This window comes from Poecilia mexicana, unplaced genomic scaffold (assembly GCF_051168715.1).
Source record: "Poecilia mexicana isolate PSO_F unplaced genomic scaffold, ASM5116871v1 scaffold_5, whole genome shotgun sequence".
NCBI classification, from domain to species: Eukaryota; Metazoa; Chordata; class Actinopteri; order Cyprinodontiformes; family Poeciliidae; genus Poecilia; species Poecilia mexicana.
The window spans coordinates 24,770,844-24,792,455 of NW_028263374.1; the positions used below are offsets into that span (position 1 = coordinate 24,770,844).

The window sequence follows — 21,612 nt, forward strand, 5'->3', positions numbered from 1 at the left end:
GGGTTCAGGGCAAATACGGATGTATGTTTTATGATCTGGGAGTGGGAACATAACATTTTTACTGCTAAAAATAATCTTTGAAAATACAATATAATTAATTTTGTAATTGACAGGGCCCCGATTTTTTTTGTTTTGTTTTGTTTTAATTTCTATGAATAAAAAATAAATAATTAAATTGTGGAGGGCCCCCTATTGGTCAGGGCCCCTAGAATTGCACCCCTGTCTGCATCACAAATAACACCTATACACTGAAATTTGCATTACATCAAAATTCAGCAATGTAAATAATTCATTTTGTGCAGCTAAATTACATTATCATACAGCTCAGCGCCCCAGTGGTTCTTTGTATATCAGCAAATCCTCAAACCTGTTAATTTAATTGACTAACAGCAAACTTAATTAACAAAGTGGATCCATATGGAGAAATTCAGGCTCAGATTGCTACACTGAAAAATTGGGAATTTAATAGGTTGTCAAGTGTTTGTTGTTCTATGCTAGAAGTGTATTTAATTAAAGGTAAGAATTACAAGTAGAGTGAAGTTATTCTAGGATAACTAATTCAAAAGTTCTGTATGTTTCACTCGGAACATGGCTAAAAATAATTAGTTCTACAGTGCTGAGATGAAAAAATAAAGGTAAACTATGGTTAAACTTTCAAGTGTACAGGTGCTGGTCATAAAATTAGAATATTGTGATAAAGTTCATTATTTTCCATAATGTCATGATAAAAATTAAATTGTCATATATTTTAGATTCATTGCACACCAACTGAAATATTTCAGGTCTTTTATTGTTTTAATTTTGATGATTTTGGCAAACAGCTCATGAAAACCCAAAATCCCTGTCTCAAAAAATTAGAATATTATGAAAAGGTTCTCTGAACGAGCAATAAAAATAATCATCTGAATCAACAAAGTAACTCTAAACACCTGAAAAAGATTCCTGAGGCCTTTAAAAACTCCCAGCCTGGTTCATTACTCAAAACCGCAATCATGGGTCAGACTGCTGACCTGACTGCTGTCCAGAAGGCCATCACTGACATCCTCAAGCAAGAGGGTGAGAAACGGAAAGAAATTTCTGAACAAATCGGCTGTTTGCAGAGTGTTATATCAAGGCACCTCAGTGGGAAGTCAGTAGGAAGGAAAAAGTGTGGCAGAAAACGCTGCACAACGAGAAGAGGTGACCGGACCCTGAGGAAGATTGTGGAGAAGGGCCGATTCCAGACCTTGGGGGAAGCAGTGGACTGAGTCTGGAGTAGAAACATCCAGAGCCACCGTGCACAGGCGTGTGCAGGAAATGGGCTACAGGTGCCGCATTCCCCAGGTCAAAGGTCAAGCCACTTTTGAACCAGAAACAGCGGCAGAAGCGCCTGACCTGGGCTACAGAGAAGCAGCACTTTGGACCACTGTTGTTCAGTGGTCCAAAGTACTTTTTTCGGATGAAAGCAAACTTTGCATGTCATTCGGAAATCAAAGTGCCAGACTCTGGAGGAAGACTGGGGAGAAGGAAATGCCAAAATGCCAGAAGTCCAGTGTCAAGTACCCACAGTCAGTGATGGTCTGGGTGCCATGTCAGCTGCTGGTGTTGGTCCACTGGGTTTTATCAAGGGCAGGATCAATGCAGCAGCTATCAGAAGATTTTGGAGCACTTCATGCTTCCATCTGCTGAAAAGTTTTATGGAGATGAAAATTTAATTTGGTCTGGAATCGGCCCTTCTCCACAATCTTCCTCAGGGTCCGGTCACCTCTTCTCGTTGTGCAGCGTTTTCTGCCACACTTTTTCCTTCCTACTGACTTCCCACTGAGGTGCCTTGATATAACACTCTGCAAACAGCCGATTCGTTCAGAAATTTCTTTCTGTTTCTCACCCTCTTGCTTGAGGATGTCAGTGATGGCCTTCTGGACAGCAGTCAGGTCAGCAGTCTGACCCATGACTGCGGTTTTGAGTAATGAACCAGGCTGGGAGTTTTTAAAGGCCTCAGGAATCTTTTTCAGGTGTTTAGAGTTACTTTGTTGATTCAGATGATTATTTTTATTGCTCGTTCAGAGAACCTTTTCATAATATTCTAATTTTTTGAGACAGGGATTTTGGGTTTTCATGAGCTGTTTGCCAAAATCATCAAAATTAAAACAATAAAAGACCTGAAATATTTCAGTTGGTGTGCAATGAATCTAAAATATATGACAATTTAATTTTTATCATGACATTATGGAAAATAATGAACTTTATCACAATATTCTAATTTTATGACCAGCACCTGTAATAAAAACATATGCATGACTTTTACAGCTGACAACGTTCTTCTATTACCTTCTGTTCCTTTTTTCCACAGCAGCTAATTGCCCCATGAATGCAGCGGCTACTTAGGAGTTACATAATCCTAAATCAATGTCAGTGAAAATTTATTGCAGCCCTTATTGATTTTTCCAAGCAACTTTTTCACTCATTGTTTTGCCTACAGCTATTGCATGTGTGTTTGTCACGTTTCTTTTTAAGTCATGACAGAACAGCTGATGTTTATATATCTTGCATCATGATCACACACAGAGACAGAAAATAAACTTTCTATTTGAAAAATGCATTCAACTGGGATGTTTTCCACAAGAAGATAAATTCAGCATAGCACATTTCTATGATAAATGCTGTAATTCATAACTTATGTACTGATTTATTGGGGCTAGAGACCACGGATCATGGAAAAATCTTTGATGTTGTTTTGGAAAGAGGTGTTAACTTTTACAACCACTTATATATATAGTGTAACTCAGTTTATGATCATTGTAAAAATGTTGCTAGAATTGAAGGTTTCTTGTTGTGATAGCCAAGTCTATGGTTACACTCCACTGAAGTCGAGTGCACCTTTGCACCTTTTATTCATTTGTCACATTGACACTTGAATTTGGAATTAGATTTGTGTTAGTTGGTTTAAATACAGTTGTTCTATTTGTAACCATGAACATTTAGCTACTCATTGTTCATCTTTATTTGTGCTTCTGACTAATACTTGTTTCTTTTATCAGTTCTTACCAGATTAGTTTATTAACAAGCAGTTGTACTGTGTTGTTAGCTGTAGCTACTGGTTGTAGTGAGTTTTGTTACCCCTATTTTGTCGCAATGGTGTTATCAGCCAGTATATTTACACCCTTTGTGTCATTTCTGTGTTAAGTCAGTTATGTTTTGTTTGTACAGTCATTTAGTTTGCTCAGTTTGGCTTCTTTGACATTATTTATGAGCACAAGATTCATTTTTTGTAAATATATTTTTGGGGGTTAAAATGAAAACTATTTTTCTAATGATTCCTGTGACTCGATTTCCTCTCAGCCCATCACGCTTCTCTTGTCATAACATGACACAGAAAAATTGGTGCATGAATTTATGTCCAGTAGGTTAGATTACTGCTCTGATGTCTTTACTGGTAGAAAAATAAATCAGGCAGATGCAGCTCATCCAAAATGCTGCTTCCAGAGCCCTGAGCAACACAAGGAAAATTTATCCTATTATGATTCTTAAGTCACTGCACTTAGGATTAGATAGATTTAAAACTTTGCAATTGGTCCATAATGCAATAAATTCTGTAGCTGTTTTCTCACTTTCTCATGAATGATAAAGAAATGGACTGAAGATTATACTAACATATTAACATTAGTTTTTTGGTTTGTTTGTTTTGATAGTGCAGTGCTTTTAAAATCTTAGAGTTTTTTTTATTTTATTTTGATGTTTAGCCTGTGTTTTGTGTAAAGTAGTTAAAATCAAAATATATCTGAGATAATCCTCCCTTTGCACCTTCATTTTCTGGTCTCCATCTGCTCAAAGTTTCATCTCACCAGGCAGTAGCATGCCTATTAGGTTCATTTACGATTCAAAATTGGCTCGCGATTTGAGACGTGAAAGTGCATGGTCCTCTGACTCTGTCATGGTCCCATGATGGATTGGACACCTGTGCTTGTTCTAATGCTAATGAAAGCATGCCTATGCACTGAGCAGTCTCCCATTTAAAATTCAGCCAAATATATCGCTTATTTGGAGGAGAAACTCTTAAAGGGAAATTTATAGACAAAACTGAGAACAGGAAACTGACAAATGTGTGGAGAGCTGTGGCGCATCCAGCTGACATAAATTGTATTGCAACACAGCCTTGAGCATAAAAAGGTCTCAATTAGATCACTCCCACACTTCAACCATGAACTGGCTTTTCATTTCTGATCAAATAAATCCAGACTCTGACTCACCGTTACATCACAGAAAGATAGAAACCTCTCCTCTAGGAGAACAACGTTCTCTGTTCAAAAGGACAAGATTATACATCCATTTTTTTCTTTTTCTATTTGGGAGGAATTTGGGTTTATTTATTCTTGGAAAACTTTTTCTGGATAACGAACATGTCCAATCAGCACTCCAAATTTCTACCACAAGGCTGTTTTTCTACCATCCATTCCTTTGATATGTCAATGGACAGCTCTGTGACTGTAGGGAAAAGAGTAGAGAAGAAATAGTGAAGAGGTTAAACTATAAATATTTAAATGTTTAAGCTCTTTGCTTGGTTATTAAGATGATGTTTCTAGTTCAATCAAACCACAATTTAAAGGTCTAGCAGTGGACTATTTTAGTAAAAAAAAAAAAAAAATCTGCTGAAATTATTACTTTTAAAAGACACTGATTGTTGCTGTGTATCTTTAGGTATGAAAACATTCTCACCTGCTTTTATACATTTTTTTGTTTTGCTCCTAAATTGTGCATTTTCTTCATGTTTGGACTGCCTGGACTCAACTGCATCAAGTTGTCTCATTCAGCATGGAAGCATAGAGTGAAAAAAGAACTGTCGCACAATTAAAGATTTTTATGACAACTGAAGTTGATATAGTTACTTGATTGTGCTATAAAATGTCACTGTGTGCCTAGAAAAACACATAGTGAATCTTTAATCATTATCAATCATTTAATCATTGACAACAGTTTGTTGTTGTTGGAGTGAAATTAAGAGACATGAATTTGTTTTACCTGAAAACAAAATTCATGTACAACTTGTTCAATATTTTTGCCTCTTTCAGCAAAAGTATAATTAAATGGACGTTTTTGTTTATCTGTGCTTGAAGTAATAAACTGAATCCTAACTTATTCTAATTTATGTTAAGAGATTGGGATTGTTTGGATTCTATTACTTTTTAAATATTTTACCCTACTGCCTGGAGTTACAGTAACTGGACTGAATTTCCAGCTTTTGAATAATTTCTAAGTTATTTGATTTCATATTGCAGTTCGCTGGCCTTATTTATCACTCAAAGCAATTCATGCTTGAGCCACATTCGCCCAACAATACCACACATTCATAAATCAACACACCAACTGGTAGGCAACATGGGGCTGAGTGTACTGCACATGGACAAATCAACATCTGATATAAAATGCACATTTACCTGAATTTACCATTTTAATTTGAATCGCATTTAATTCACAAAAAATCTGTTCTTAATGAGTTAAAACACTTCAGTGTTGCAGGTGGGAATTCCAGACACTTGCAAATATTGTAAACACTTCAACAAATGACCTACATGATTCCACTCCTTATCCGTACGGTTTGTTTATCATCCAACAGCTCTGCGGCTTCTATGTGTGAGAAAAGTCAAGAGACGAGATTTATTAGGTGTCGCTGTGGGATGTTGAGAGTTAGTTTTAAATCCAAAGTCAACACTGGGTTATGATGATGGCACAGAGACCCAAGATAAGTGCTGTAAACGCATGACAGAAGAGACACCATAAACAAAAAAAGAGGATCTAAAGCACTCAATGTACGTTGGAACAGCCTTTGATTATCTTTCTGAAGTCTCCGTTCTTTTACACCCCGTGTCTTTCTCACTGTCAGGCGTCCGTGTTAATAAATCACTTAACAATCTTTGCTACCACTTTATAAAGAGGTTGTGAAGGAATCCAGAGATCACAGAAGAAACGCAGCTCAAAACCGAGACGTATCGTGAATCATCTGAAAATGAGGGTACTCGCTGTTGTCCTTGTTTTGGGGCTTTGTGTGTGGAGGGGAACTTTGAGTGTGCAAGTCATGGTATGTAAAATATATATTTTTACTTTATTTTTATTTTCTGAATTATTTTCTTTCTGGTTCACACTCGCATGTGTTCTTTTAATTCATCATGGTGCAAATCTTTCTAAAGTAGCCCTTCCAGTTGTGTTGTATTGAAAAAAAACAGGAATGTATTGGTCAGAGAAAACTTGTAAAGAAGTGTTTTTCTAACTCTGTTTGTCGAAGACTTGGGTTGTGCAATGCGTTTATTATACCTACAACCTGTTCTTGAACTTTCCTCTGCAGGTTGGGGACAGGAGTTTCCCCCTGGAGGCGGTGAAGGAGCTGAAGGAGCTGATGGACTTGGAAGACAACCTTAATCCTCACCTCACAGAGACAAGTACCGCCGCCGTTTGCGCCCACCCTCTCCTGCCTCAAGTCTTTCGCCCAGTGTGCCAAGGGAAGGGCGCAGGAATTATTTTCTCGCGACTTGGTAAGGACAGGATGTTGGGGTTTCTTTAGGCAATACATCATAAAATGCTCTTTTCCCAAACTTACAGTTAATCCACTTTTTGACCTTCATAAAAATGCAAACAACTTGTCTTCGGGCACACTGCAATTCTGCTTAAGAACTGCAGAAGTTCTTAAATAGAAAAAGTAATTCTGACTGCCAATAGAAAAGTAGATGTTTAATCACAAGTAACTTTTTACAGTGCATGTTCAGAAAGATAGTGTATGATTACATCCTTTTCCTCCAAATGTCAATATTCGAGTCAATGGAATATGTGGTTAGTATGTTGATCATTGAAAACACCATCGCATGATCTATTAGAAGTATTTGTTGCTGCCTACTAATCTGGAAATTTGAAAAAATTACACTACAGCAGAGGATGTAAAACAGAATGGTGAAATAAGAACACAGTAGTGTTATTGTCCAGTCAAAGTCCAACCTCACCCTCACCCACATAGTGGAGTTTATTAGTAGTATGTTCCACATAAATGAATTCCAATTAACCTAAAAAAAAATGTAACAATGTGGTATAAAAAAGAAATTCACCAAATTGTTAATTCTTCCACAAGGACTTGAGAATCCTAAAAACACTCCGATTTATCTGGTTGTAGCAATGTTTCGAAGTAATAATTTTCAATGTTGTTTTTGTCATTTTAGAATCTCTTGTGTTCATTTTATACACTGAGCAAAGATTTACACAATAACAAATCTGGTAAAAACTCAATAATTTGTTTTATTTGTATAGAACCTTCAAAGAGGTTGCTCTCTTCTTTTACGTCAACTTTTATGGTTTTGTTGTGTTGAATTTGGTAGTCTGGGGGAAGGGTTGTAAGAAGCAAACTTATCCTATAACCAATCTTCTGTTCTCGATTGAAATCAATAAATGTGCTTCCTAAAATGTCAGATTGTTTAATATCAACTGGGCTTCTCGAACACCTGCGCTCCTATTTTTCTATTTCTATTCCTAGAAATAGAAGTCTATTTCTGACTTTTGAGACAATAATACAGGAAAGACCTCCTTTCTAGAATTCCAGCTTCACCTTTAGGTTTTTCACTCAGGCACACACTCTATTTAAGTGTTTTGCTTGGATACTGACACTATACACACGCTTTGGTTAGTTTACTCAAATGCATTCCTAGAGTTCAAAGTTTACACAATGTATTATCCACACCCTGCAACTCCTGCACCATAAAGTACCTCTGGAAAACTGAGCAAATAGTCTTTGGGGCCCTTTCAACCTCATCAAGCAGCATAATTGCAACTGTTGTGAAAGGGAAATGGAGCCCATTATAATTATAGGCCATTTAATTAAGCTGAAAAGTTGGTTAATGATAGTAGAAGGCAGGATGAATACTTATCTACCCTTTGTTTTTTGTTTTTCCAGTGCACATCATCATGTCACCTGATCCTTGTGAGATATGTGCCAACCCTTCCTGCTTTGGATGTCTGGACTAAAAGTCCCATCTGCTAGATGCTCAAACACATCGAATGAGACCCTCAAGGGAGACTCATCTTCAATAGCTTCATTTTCCACATCTCTATGTTTAAGGCATCCATGGAAATAACAAAACCTACCCTGTCGCCCAGCAATAAGCCCCAAAAGCCCCATGGCTCAGCGGTCAACAACGAATTTTGGATAGCAGTTACATTTAAAAATTATTAGATGTGGTATTTTTATACATGCACATTCTAGATGTTGGTAATTATCTATTATTGTTTCAAAGTTTGTTTCAGAGATTTACCACATCACTTGAATAAGACATTCAATTTGGTAGAAAGCCAATGAAGAAGCAACTACATGTTACAGATTTTGCATGTCTATAATTGGGCTTATGTTTGGACACGCATGATGACGCCTTTAATCACAGCTTCCACGGGAGTCACTCATCTACCCTTTAGACAACCTTCATTTAGTTTTATTTAAAGCTGCTCTCCTGCCTGCATCGCCTCTAAATTGCAGCTGCTCATCTATAAACTGCACAACCAAATGAGTCTAATGGATCAGTTAATGGATAGATCAAATGAAAGAGGTGAACCATAACAATTACTGTAAAACGAAAAGAAAAAAAAACGGTGGTGACTCATGCATGTTTGTACCAGTTTGTTCCTACAAAATCTGCATTAAAATGTTTGCAAATAAAAATATGATTTATTCCTTTGGTTAATGCTGTTCTTTTAATTATAATTCCAACAAATATTGTAATTGGGACATTAATAAAATGTTTATATCTTTGTAAAAGAAAATGCAAATATCCATCCATCCATCCATCCACTTATTCCAATCGTAGGAGAAACCAGAAATCCACAGGTCTCTTTCTTCACTCTCCAGTTCATTCTGGGTCAAATGGGATGTTACAAAAGCCTCCAAAGGGAGCAATTTGAGAGGCACTTTGATCACATCCCTCAACCACTTCATAAATCTCAGGATTTAGGAGAATTTAAACCCTAAGCAGACTGTTTTTATTATGAACTGGCACTAAAATAGAAAAGAGGGAGACCTCTTGAATTAGTTTGGTCTTTGATTTTTGTCAATGCTGGACAACTGTCGCCCTCTCGCGTTAATTCACTGACATTACAACCAAGTAAAAGTTTTTAACCGACAGATACCCGAACTTAATGCGCAATCCTTTGAAGACTAAGTAAACAAATGAAACGTCAAACTTGTTTTACGTATATCAGTTACAGTGAATAGTAGAATAGTCGTTCTTATTTAGTGAAAACCTCCAGCGTGTTAAAGCAAATTTGGAGCCAAGTGAAAGCGCCGAAGAACACTTGCTGCAAAATAGCACAGTAGCGTATCAACGTCACAAAACTGGAAAAAAAAAAAAAGGAAAACAAAACCGGTTGCTTACTACGTCAGAGATGGACTAAGGGTCCTATGTCTTCCGTGGTGGCTCGTTGGTCTAGGGGTATGATTCTCGCTTAGGGTGCGAGAGGTCCCGGGTTCAAATCCCGGACGAGCCCATTTTTTACTGTCCAGTCTTCTGACCGAAGTGATTGAAACATATTGCAGACTCAATCCGTGCATTTAGTATCAATATTATAGAAATATATTGAAAGTAGTATATCAAAGTTAATTTTAGTTCTTGTGTAACCATACTGTTGTGACAGTATTATAGGTTTTACCTTGAGTTTGGATGTTTTATTGACGTTAAATTAAACATGAAATATGTCAAAGACGTTTTGATGTTATCCAAACACTGTTAGTTTTCATCTCAAGCTTTTAGTAAAGAACCCTGTTAACTGTATTTATTTTTATGTCGTTTACATGCAGACTTTTTGATAAATTGTAAAGTTGCTTTTTAACTTTTAGTAAATTTGCAAAAACATCTCTAAGTGAATTTTTTTTCACTGTCCAAAAGAATATCATAAATGTAGTTTCTTTCTTCGGGTCTGGTGTTTTAGTGTTTTTTCTAGCTTATTCCCACCAGAGGGCGCGCTACACTAAAATATCTTTTGTACATACCATTTACTTTGTGTTGCATAAAACTAAAATCCACAGCAAAAGCAGCATGGGATTTCGTTTCTATGGCCCTCTTCTTTGTTGATTTTTTTTAATCCTTACTTCTTATCATCTAGATTTTGTTCATTTAGCTTAGTTTGAATTCAATTTAGATTATTTACATAAAGCCAATACACAAAACAAACACAATTTTGGGGAACTTTAGAGGACCGACAGATCCAATTTAAATACAAATGTAAATCCATTTATCATTTGTCTATACCCGCTTATCCATGTATGGTCACGAACGGGGCTGATGGTTAACTCCAATGGTCACTGAATGATGTCCCATAGATTGCAAATAATCACCACAATCCATCCATATTATGGTGTAACTGATTGAAATTCACTTGCATACAGTCAATAGCTATAAAACTATGCAGCCAAGTTCAGCTTATTCAGCTGGTGAATAAGTTTACAAGAAAGCCCAGCTGATTACATCAAGTCACAGATTTCACAGCAATTCTTCTAAATGAGTTGGTTAATTTTGCAACAATCCCTCATAATGAGTAATAACTTGGCAATAGAGTGTTATTAATAAAATTGGATATTTTTAAAATTATATTGCATAACACAGATTATCCGTGGAAAATATCTCTCTCCACTGCCTTCTCCCTGCGCTCCTAGAACTAACTGCAAAAATACACCAATCAGGAAAATTGTATCATTATTGTAAATCATGCTTGTGTACAAGCTGCTCACACTCTCCCTCTTGCTCTCTGCTACAGTTCACCACAACACCAGCTGTCATGAATGTAAATGTGCAGGCTAGTTAGCATGGCCATTGATGATGGCAGACAAACAGTTTTCCTCTAATAAGTTGTTTCTCCACCATTAGTACATTGAGCAGCATGTACACAAGAATGATTGTCAACATTAAGATTTGTTCTGATTGGTTGTTTTTAACCAGGAGAGGTTCATTTCTGCAATTCGCAATAGTAGCTCAGGGAAGAGGTAGAGTAGCTTGATTTTTTTTTTCACATCTTATCTGTCTCGTATTATATTGTCAGGATATAGTGTCAGTATAGTTTCTACAAATACTTAAGAAACTATTTTTTTATAAAGGTTACATACTGCAGCTTTGAAGCAGATTAAATTTGGGGGTAGAAATTACAAAGCAACTTAATTGCAAAGTTAGCAATGTAATCCATTTTATCATACTAGTATTGCTCGACATACGTGAACAAAATGTAAATGTTTAAATAAAGCAAAATATTAAATGTGACAGATAAATTATTGTACACTAAGACAGCTGTCAAGTAAAAGCCATGGAAAGCATTAAAGTCATAACATCTTTATGAACAGAGAACCAACTTTGGCTACGTCCACAAAAACATTGCAAGGAGTAAAAACAAGGCATGAAAAATATTTTTCAATGTTTCCATGCTTTTTTTTATATACTATTTCCTCCTTCTGGGATCTTACTTTGTCTTTGACAAAATAAGTTTCAGACAATTACAAGTCTTTATCGGAAATTACCAAGATATGTCAGTTAACCCAGGACTGTGTGTGTGTGTGTGTGTGTGTGTGTGTGTGTGTGTGTGTGCGTGTGTGTGTGTGTGTGTGTGTGTGTGTGTGTGTGTGTGTGTTTTAGTACAGTGATCATTGAAATTACACTTTGCTTTCATACAAGCTTCTGTTATTCAGCTCTTGCAGCTTCAAAAGCACACACTGTTGGGAGCAGTGCTCCTAGTCATGATGTCCTTGTAAAGTTCACAATAACCTCAGTCTTGTTTCCTGTCTCAAGGAGCCAAGAGACAGGACTGGGATTGCTCGGTGATGTTTCTAGGACATTTGACATCTTTGAGAAAAGAGTTCTTTCATTTTCACAGAATGTTTTATAGAAAGAGACGTCTCTTATCCTGTTTAGGAGACGATTATATTTCACGTAAAGACTTGGATTGATTTTGTCTTCCACTAAATAAAATCTCTGTAATAAATTGCACAAATCATCTTTTGCTTCTTTAGTTTACGTGTCAGTTTAGAATTGGAGACATGGGGTGGGGGTGTATGACTCCTTTAAGCTGAATGTTTCTCACAATGTAACACTGTGCAGTTTATTATTACATTAGATGACTCAGTAGTGCAGTGTATTGCGTTCCTGTCTTTGTCATTTATTGGAAACATTGACCAATATTTAAATCCTGTCAAAATTCTGTTTTTTACAACACCATCAGTAGGTCTCATGGGGTCACAACTTAAACTAACGGGACGTCAGAGACTATTTTTGCTTTCCAGAAGCAAATATGTGTCAATCAACATTTCTCTAAAGCAGCTTCAACACTCAGTGAGGGGGGATGTTTAATGATATCCTCCTGACTACCAGTAGTTCATTTTTGTCCTCTGTAGAGGACATTTATAAACTTTAATATCTCCACACCCTGCATTCTACTGAATTAATTTAAAGGTTTGGAAGGCTTTGGTGGTTTGTCTCTACCTGTTTCGCACATGCATAGACTGGAATTCGTCCCGTCTTCTGTGTAAAATAACTCCATCAGATTTGTAGATTTTCAAGTTGCAGATTCTCAGTTAGATTAAATCTGAATTTTGACTTGGACCTTCTAAAGTAAGAACACCTTACTACGCCACTAGTAATTCTGCCTGTGTGTTGAGTTTTGTTCCCCTGCAGGAAGCTCAACCTCTGCCCCAGTCTGTGGCGTTCTGACAGGTTTCCATTCAACCATTTTGTTTCGTTTCATTTAAATTCCCACTATTTCTGATGAAAAGAAGCATTCTCACAGCATATTGTGTTGTTTACTACTTTCTCTTGCTCGCTTAGCTAAAATTGCAATAAAGTACATGGAGGTTTGAGGTTTTGACATCGCAAAATGTGTAAAAACTGAAAAGAGGTGTAAACAATTTAATGTATCGAGTTTCAATAAAAATATTTTGTTTCTACTACAGGGGCTAACTCTATTAAACTCAAATTTCCATTATGATACTTCATTGCCAAATCATTTGTGTTGTATCACTGAAAGAAACAAATAACACAAAAAAGTGAATCTGATTGTGCAAGCCTTTGACTCTAGTCTGCAAGTTTACTTAATCTTTTTATCTCTAGCTTTCATTCTGCTGTAGTTTGCAAATAATCCGACTTATCTCGCTGCATGAGCAGATGGACAGATAGGCAGTCATGATTTCAGCAGTGAGATAATGCTGCGATTACAACTTGTTACTTTTTAATGCTCTTGTGCTTGATCACGAACATGGAGAAACTCCGGGTTTTCCAAATAAGGCAACTGTTGATGTCTACCGAGGTTGTGGCTAATTTTTTTTGCATGAGCCTAAGGGGTTTTCACTGCATATAAATTTATGTTTACTTCAACTAACGGCCTCAGTTGAGAAGAAAGCAAATGATGATTAACCCAGAAAGTTTGCTGGGGAATAAGTAAATCCCAGCTGAGGCTCATTAACATCCATAAAAGACTCCTTTGTTTCTGCCAATTTTTTGCACAGCCTTTCATGTGCCGTCATGCTGAATTAGCAGCCAGAAGCGATCCGTTTAAATAAACAATAACTGGACATTCAGTTCATTTCGTGCAACAAGGCAAATTCTTCAAATATTTTGTTGTATATGGGCCATTATAAACTATAGAAAGAAACTGGCTTTAATAATTAGAATAATTAAAATTTGAAAGTACTTTGCTTTTAATTTCCTACTTTATCCAACAAATTAATTCAGCAGTTTTGAAGATCAGCCAATACGACGAGTGCCTTGATCCAGCTTTCTGGAAGATGATGGCAAACCTTCGCATTCCTTGTTTTCATGCAGCAAAAAAAGGAAACAAGTGTCTAGAGGGCAGTGGACGATTGATTTTCTCTGGTTAATCTGTTGGGAGTTCCTCAGCTCCTAGAGCAGATTTGTGTGGATTCGTGCTGAACAACCCTTCAGGCTGTGACTGCGCCACAGGTCTGACCACTCAGCTGGAGCCTTTGGTCTCATAAAGCCAGATCCAGTGGTGTCCATTTGAAAAATGTCCAGAAAATCTCACAGTCAAGATTAAAGAGGCTCTGACCTTTTTTTAGCTGATCCCCTACATAAAACCCCACAAACCGGATAAAGACTGGAATATAAATTACAGCATGTCAGTTCTAAATAGAACAAAATAAAAGCCCCAACCTGTTTTGTGTAATTTAAATCTAACTTCAGAAGAAGAGCTGAGAGAGTTTATGTTCTATTTATTTTTTATTGAAGTTAATGTTTAAAAAAAATATCCACATATAATAGTGCTAGAATAAGATGTAGACAACTAAATAATGAATAATTAATAATTAATAACGAAAAAATAATTCGTTGGAAAACTATTTTATTGAAATTGTTTTGATTGTTTTTTTTTCTTGTTGTTTTGCCAGTTCTTTTTTTTTCAGTAAAACTGCAAAAGTAGGTGAACATGCAGGTGATACAAAATGTAATTAATATTCAATATGGATATGTTAGTTCAGAGTAGGTTTAAAAAGCATACATGTTTAAAGTAAATAAGAATGTTAATATATAATTTTTATAGCAATTTTTGTGATGCAGACAGTTTTTGTCCTTGACACCTAGTTTAAATTCTTAAATTATCAGTATGTGTGTGTGTCTGTTGGGAAAGTGAATAGTGACTGAAAAGAGAGGGCAAAGGGAAAATATGGTGCCCCGAGAGAAGCTAAAGGAGGCATGCTCTTAGCTTAAATGCTCTCAACACAAAACACAATGCAGAGTCGGTCAAGGACAAAACCTGCGAATGCTTTGCTCAAAGCCTTTCCAAATTTTAACTGAAGGTTGGTGGAAAACCCCTGAATATTCAACATTTCTGTGAAATGTTTAGTTTACGTAAAACACAAAACCACAGTGTTAACATTCTAGTCAAATCATGACTCTAATCTACACATTCTGTTTATACTGCATTTGTTTGGGGATTTTTTTTACATTGCATTTTTTATTTTACATCTTTGCTCTGTTTGCTGCTGCACAAATAAATTGGGTTTCAGAGACATAAATTGAGTGTACTCAATGCGAGATTGTGGTCAATGAAGGAAACACGATTATGCTTTTGAGCTAAAAATTTAGACCACTATGTTTCCAGAGCAAAACTAACACAGAGGAAAGAAAGAAAAAAATAACTTTTTGGAGACAAACCCCGTATGACCTGTCAGCATCTACGCTTGTTGAAAATAGCTGCTATTAATCCATCCTATCTGCTCATTCTTGGAGGATCTCTAGCAGGGGTGGAGTCTATCGCTAGTGATCATTGGGCGGGAAGTGGAATACACCTTGGACAGGTCACCAGTTTGTCACAGGGCAACATAGAGTCACACATACAAGACAAACTACCATGCACACACATTCACACCAAAGGACAACGAAGACCAGTTACACACACTCGCAGGGAGAAGATGCAAACTGCATCCAGAAAGACCCCAGGCTGGGATCTGAACCCATATTACTACTTACTATATTACAAGACTACATAAGAAGTGACTGAAAGTAAATTATTATTCTTTTAAAGGGGACACGGATAGGTACTTTCCCAGTTTTCTTCTTCATACTAACTGTAAAATGTTTGCAGTTCTTTGAAGCTGTGGGCTGCACAAACATTTCATAAGACACTTTCATGGTCACAGGATTCGATGGAGGTTCTGTAAACATTAAGGTCAAAGTTCTAAAAATAAACAAATAGGGCGCAAAGCACAAGCTGCAGCTAAAATCTGATGATCGTACAAGAGTTGCAAACAAAACAGCAAGAAACAATCAGCAGCCTCACAGAATAAAAAAAGACTTTCAGCCCTGAGACAATCCAACAAATGAATAATATAAGCTTAAGAGAATATAGACTGTAGACTCTATTGAGGTGAGTCTAACCACGGGGGAAGACCAGTATAGAAAACAAACTGCAGAGCTTTACTGAAATCATCTGGAGCTTCATGCTTTTTCTATACATGCCATTCTTGCTCTTTAAATTATAAACTTGGGAAGAAAGCAACTGTCATCTTACAAGTTTTTTTAAAAAAAACAGCCCCTTCATCCATTAGGCAGTTAACTTGCAATGGGTTTCATCACGTTTCGGAAAAGGTTTCCTTTTGATTCTGTCACAACATTCCCTTTTTTTCTTAGTAAACCAAAGCAGCAACGCATCTACACATTGTTTAATTGGTCAATAAAGTTGATTCTGATTTATTTGGTAAAAACAATCAACAATCAAAGTGTCATTGTCCCACCTTCTGTCACATTATAATCACAAACTTTTATATTCTTGCTTCCACATTACTTTATGGATTATTTTATGAATAGTTTTCAAAATATTCAAAAGCATGGCCTACATTTCTACTCAGTCATCTGTGCTCCTGAGTAAAAACCCAAGATACAAAGTTAAATAGTTACTAAATAGCTGCTCTACTGTGTATTATGTTCTCAGTATAAACTCATCTGTACTGCCAACTTTTTTGACAGAAAAAAGTTAATAGCATCATGAAGACCCTTAGAGGCATGTTTGGTTGTAAACTAATATCCTAACATTTTAACGTTTCTGTGTTCATTCCAAAATAGAGCATATTCTGGTCAGATGAGACACAAAACTCACCCTTCTGTCCCGTTGTATGTCAGCAAAATAAGATGCCCGCATTTTATTTTGCAGACATAAAAAATAAAATGTATGTCAGCAAATCTTTACTGAAAACTGACAAATCATCTCACTCTTAATGCATAATCTCAACTTTGAAACATAATAATGTGGGGTTTCTATTCTTCAGCAGAGACTGTTGAAATCTCAGAAAAGGGATGGAGATGAATACAGCACAACTTTGAAAGATAATTTGTTAGAGGCTGTGCAGAACTCGGCCAGAGAGTTGTCTGCTAGCAAACCCTTAATATGCAGATATAAAAATTAATGGTTTAGATTAAAATCATAATGAGGTCCAGCCAAAGTCCAGACTTCAATGCAATTGAGAATCTGTGGCAAGACTTCAAAGTTGATGTCAAAAGTTGCTCTTCAACCATTGTTCCTCAGCTTGAGGAACAACGGTTGAAGATTTTTCAAATAAGGATGATCAGTATTTTGCAAATAAGGATGATCAAAGATTTTTGTTTTCTACATGAGCAAAGGTCAAGGAAGCATATGCAGGTCATGCTTTTAAATATAAATTTATAAGTTTGAAAAATATGTTCTTCATTATGGTGGTCACATAAATCATGTATAATCTCATTAAAATGCATCAAAGTCTATTGTTCTAATGTGATTGAATGTGTAGAGGCTGAACAAGTTTGAAAACTATTGCAAGGAACATATCCTTCTGAAAAAAGAATGACTTTTGAAGCAAACTGCGCAGAGGCCTGTTGCTAAGTTTTTACACAGCAATGTGGACGACCATCTGTTACCTAATCTGCATGTATGTGCTACCCTCTCTTTCCTCTCACTACCAGCACAGTGGGGCAGCCTCTCTTTGCCTCAAGCTTCCTGTGCTTTCACAGTAACAAAGGTGTTGGAAAATCGAACTGCTGTAACAGCAACAGCAGTTAACACATAAATACAATGTGAAATTCTTCTGCTAACATAGCCTTCAGTAATGAAACATCAAAGTGCCTTTTTAATGAAAGATATGCATTAAAAAAAGCAAATATATATGACTAACTAGAAAAAGACTGTTACTGACATACCCACCAACGTCTTGAAATAGAAGGTAAATAACCAATAGTGTTCTGACTTCAAATATATATGTATGTCTGTTTATTTAGCATAAGGCTAATCAACCAACATAGTTTGACTTTGACCTTTCTGGTGAGTTCCTTTGTGTTAGGCTCAGTCTTTGTCAATAATGTAAAATCCCATTAAAATACAATTAAGTTTGAAATTATAACATGACAAAATATTTAAACTTTAGGGAGGTATGGATGCAAGACCCTTGTGATTTATGTAAGGATAGCACACTGGTAGCCCATTCTCAGTTAGAAAGCCCATTCTCAATATTAGAAAGAAAATGCCACTTTGGAGCCCAAAATGCCTGGATACAATGCTTCTTGACCTGCTATTCGCTGGCATTTATAAAGCTAGTTTTCCTTGGCACTGATTGCCTATACCCTATGGAGCTGAGGTATGGAACACTATTATCTAAAACAGTTTCCATCTGTATATATTTGGTGTTTGAACTATTAAAATAAGCAGTCATGCAAGTTTTTAGAGGGGGTCTCAGGTATTTTGCAATTTTTAGCTTTTAGCCATCAACTGGGGCAGTAACCCCTATGAATATCTGAGGTCAAATGTAAAACCAGGAGAGATTGTTGCTAAATTGATCTGACATCAAACCTTAACAGAAACTCCTCTGCAATGTATATCTCCATATATTGCCATAATTTTCACTATGACTGTGTCTGCAGTCCCCGAAAAGTTTTTTTTATTATTATTTGAGTTGTATTTGATATGTATTGATATTGTATTTGATATGACAAATTACAGTATTTTTGCAGCCTTATGCCTGGCAGTGCAACACCAGGTACTTTATTTCAGGTGGAAAAGGACTCTAGATCAGGGGTGCCCAATACGTCGATCGCAATCGACCGGTTTTGAGTCGATCTCGGCAGATAACAAACTGATCACCGCCAGGACGCTGAGACCAGCACTTCCTCTTTTGACGGGCTTATCAAAAATATTCACTAAGATGCTAAACGTTTGTAGCTTCATTAAAAAAAAAAAAAAAAAAAAAAAAAAAATATTTTAAAAAATCAGCGAAACGTGTTAAAATTAATAATCTCAGTAATTATTGTTTGAACAAGGTGTGGCGCAATTCAGTGCGTTTCGGTCTCATTAACAAAAAAAAAGAGAGAAAAAAAAGGCGACTCAAAGACCGACTGCCGAGCAGAGCAGGAGTTTAAATTAGCTACTCAGCCAGCGCTGTGTTCATGAGAGGCTTATTAATAGTAAATAAATATCAAGCCTGGAAACGTGATATCGTAACGGACTGAATGTTGTGAATTTAATTTAATCTTTGCTCGGCAACGGGTGGCTTAAACGACAAAGAGACAGAAAGTAAAAAGGTAGGAGTGGTTTAGAGGTGATCGTCATTTCGGGTTTTACCTTTGTCTAACGTTGCTGTGGCTCATCACACCCGCTGTAGTTTCTGAACATTCAATAAACGACAAACTTGGACTAATTACCTCGTTCATTTGTGAGTATGTGTCTCAACAAACATCAAATGGGACAAATATATTTCATTAAGTTTAAACAAATTCTACTGCGATAATTATGTGAAATTAAATTAATTATATCCCGACTTCAGAAGATTTGCCTTTACCTTTGCTGGGCTCTTTGGTTCCTCCTATCAGTCTGTAGTTTCTCATATTGAGGTCATCAAACCAAATTTCAGATCTACTATGACTGACTGACACCTGCTGGCCTCAGGTTTGCAACCAGCTTCTGACTGAGAGACCAGTAACCTGCTCCCAGTGTCAGAATCTCACTGGGGAAGAAACTGCGTTAGGTTTCCTGTCACTTTATTATTTCTGTTATAACTGATGTATATTCGCATATAAAATAAGTCAATAGAGTTTAATTTGCAATTTTTATGTCTTTGTGTCATGAGGTAGATCTCAGGCAGCTGGTGAGAGAAAAAGTAGATCTGGCTCTCAAAAAGTTTGGGCACCCCTGCTCTAGATAAATAATAAAGAGATTTTTGCATGAGTTCAAATATATAATGGAAGCAAATCTCAATCAAATACAAAGCAAAATGTTACACTCGTCACAAAACATCATTGCAACATTTCACCATCCAGCGCCGGAGCTTTCGGCTTGGTCTACCTAAAGGATAAACCAAGAGAAGCTGAGATCAGGATCCAATCCACAATTCTTATTCTCTGCGCTACATCCCCTCTAAGGGGTGTCACTCTAAAACCTTAAGCCTCTGTGATGTTCAGCGGTTATGTGTGTGTGTAAGCTGCAGCTGTGAGCGTGTGTGCAGCTAAAAAAAAAAACACTTTCTGACTACAAAGTGCAACTACGGTTGTACTCAGATCAAAGCTTAGACTCAAGGCAAAAAGTTGAACTTAAGGCGAAAGTTAAATACAAACAGTGATACAAAATCTACAATAATAACAATGTTCAATCTAAATATTTTATCTCAGACAAAACTAAATAATGTGCAAATTGTATTAGGATTGGCACAGAATTTCAGTGGTTATAGAGCGTTTGACAAAGAAGCTGTGCCATCCATGAGCATGAATAAGAAATAAACACGGCGCAGAGTAAAAAATCAACTGTATGGCTAGTGCTTCCATGCTCTTTATCACTCTGGATTTTGGCCTCTGGATGATTTTAAATGGTTGAGGAGTTGTTTAGCCCGGCAGAAGACAGCCTCTGGCTGAATTTTTATCAACATTCCCTGTGGCAGTATGATAAGACACACCAGAGAAGAAGCAGTTACCTTGTCAGTGGACAAGAGTTGGTGAATGCAACGTGTGAAATGACTTTTGCCTGACACACACAAAACACAAATAAATCAGGAATCTTGTTCTGAGACGTCGCTATCAGCAAAGCAGCAATTAATGAGATAGCCATCATGATTTATGGCTTTCATTAAGCTCGCAATAAAGGAAATGTGGAGCGGAAAAGAGCTCAAACTCAGACTGGCCTGCAAGTCTTTTAGTTTATTTGCATTAATTGTTGATAATGGCAGTTTTATTGTGTTTCTGAGATAGACAAATGTTGCTTTTACATGACTTGTTAAATTAAATCGATCCACAGTCATTTAATGTTTTTACATATCCTTTTCCTAAAATAATGGCCTAAGACTCTTACATCATTTTTTGCCAAAAAGTGATTTTGGCAAAAAAAAAAAAAAAAAAAAAGACGATAAATAGACATAAACTCACACAGACCTGTTTTACACCATATCGTTATTTATTTAACAAGAATGAGCCAACATGGGTAATTAAAACCAAAACTCGTTTCCTCCACTTTGGAATTGCCAACAGTAATTTTTTATTATGGGCTTCTCTGACATTGTTGTGGAAAAATCCTGAACTACTTTTTCACATGTTGTAAAATATAGACTTTGTGGGGAGTCTTTTGCCTGTCTCTCCTAATATTTCATTGCAACATTTCAATCAGGCTGAGACGTTTGCTTTTCCCAGGACATTACAGCAGCTTTAGTCTCATTTGAGTTACAAACTTGATAATCTATCAAATCTCAGGTTTTATTTTCTGGGAAGTAGCTTACTATAGTTTATTTAAAAGACACTTTGTTAACCTGCTGTCAACCATGCTGCCATGTTCTTTTCAAAGACAAGACGCTTTCTCCTGGGAGCCCTTCCCAAGAGACTGTACTTGTTTAGTATTTATCTAGTTGTGCTGTTATGAAAATCAATATGTCTAAAAACATGTAACACTTGGTGATTTCTCAATTTCTTAACTCTCAAAGAACCTGGAAAACAAATGGAAACATCCAGGAGTTACATTTTAGACTCCATAGGCCTCTGTGGGCTTGTTGAGGTTCAGACTTCAAGTTGAACTTTATAAGACTTCCATTTCCACAACTTTTCTTTCTTGTCATATTTTCGTATGGAGCACTCAAAAACCAGAACAGGGTGTTCTTGACCTTTTTGCCAAGACTGTGTTTAA

At 36.5% G+C, this 21,612-nt stretch overlaps 1 protein-coding gene and 1 non-coding gene across 2 annotated transcripts; both read left to right on the forward strand.

Annotated features, from left to right (window-relative positions):
• Positions 1-5,932: 5,932 nt before the first annotated feature.
• On the forward strand, positions 5,933-8,690 carry LOC106930029 (guanylin-like). The gene is made up of 3 exons (XM_015007332.2): positions 5,933-6,055; positions 6,320-6,506; positions 7,910-8,690. The coding sequence occupies exons 1-3, from the start codon at positions 5,984-5,986 to the stop codon at positions 7,978-7,980; spliced, it is 330 nt and encodes a 109-aa protein (XP_014862818.2). The 5' UTR covers positions 5,933-5,983; the 3' UTR covers positions 7,981-8,690.
• Positions 8,691-9,417: 727 nt separating this feature from the next.
• On the forward strand, positions 9,418-9,489 carry trnap-agg (transfer RNA proline (anticodon AGG)). Its single transcript has one exon. It is a non-coding gene; the product is annotated as a tRNA-Pro (tRNA).
• Positions 9,490-21,612: the final 12,123 nt, after the last annotated feature.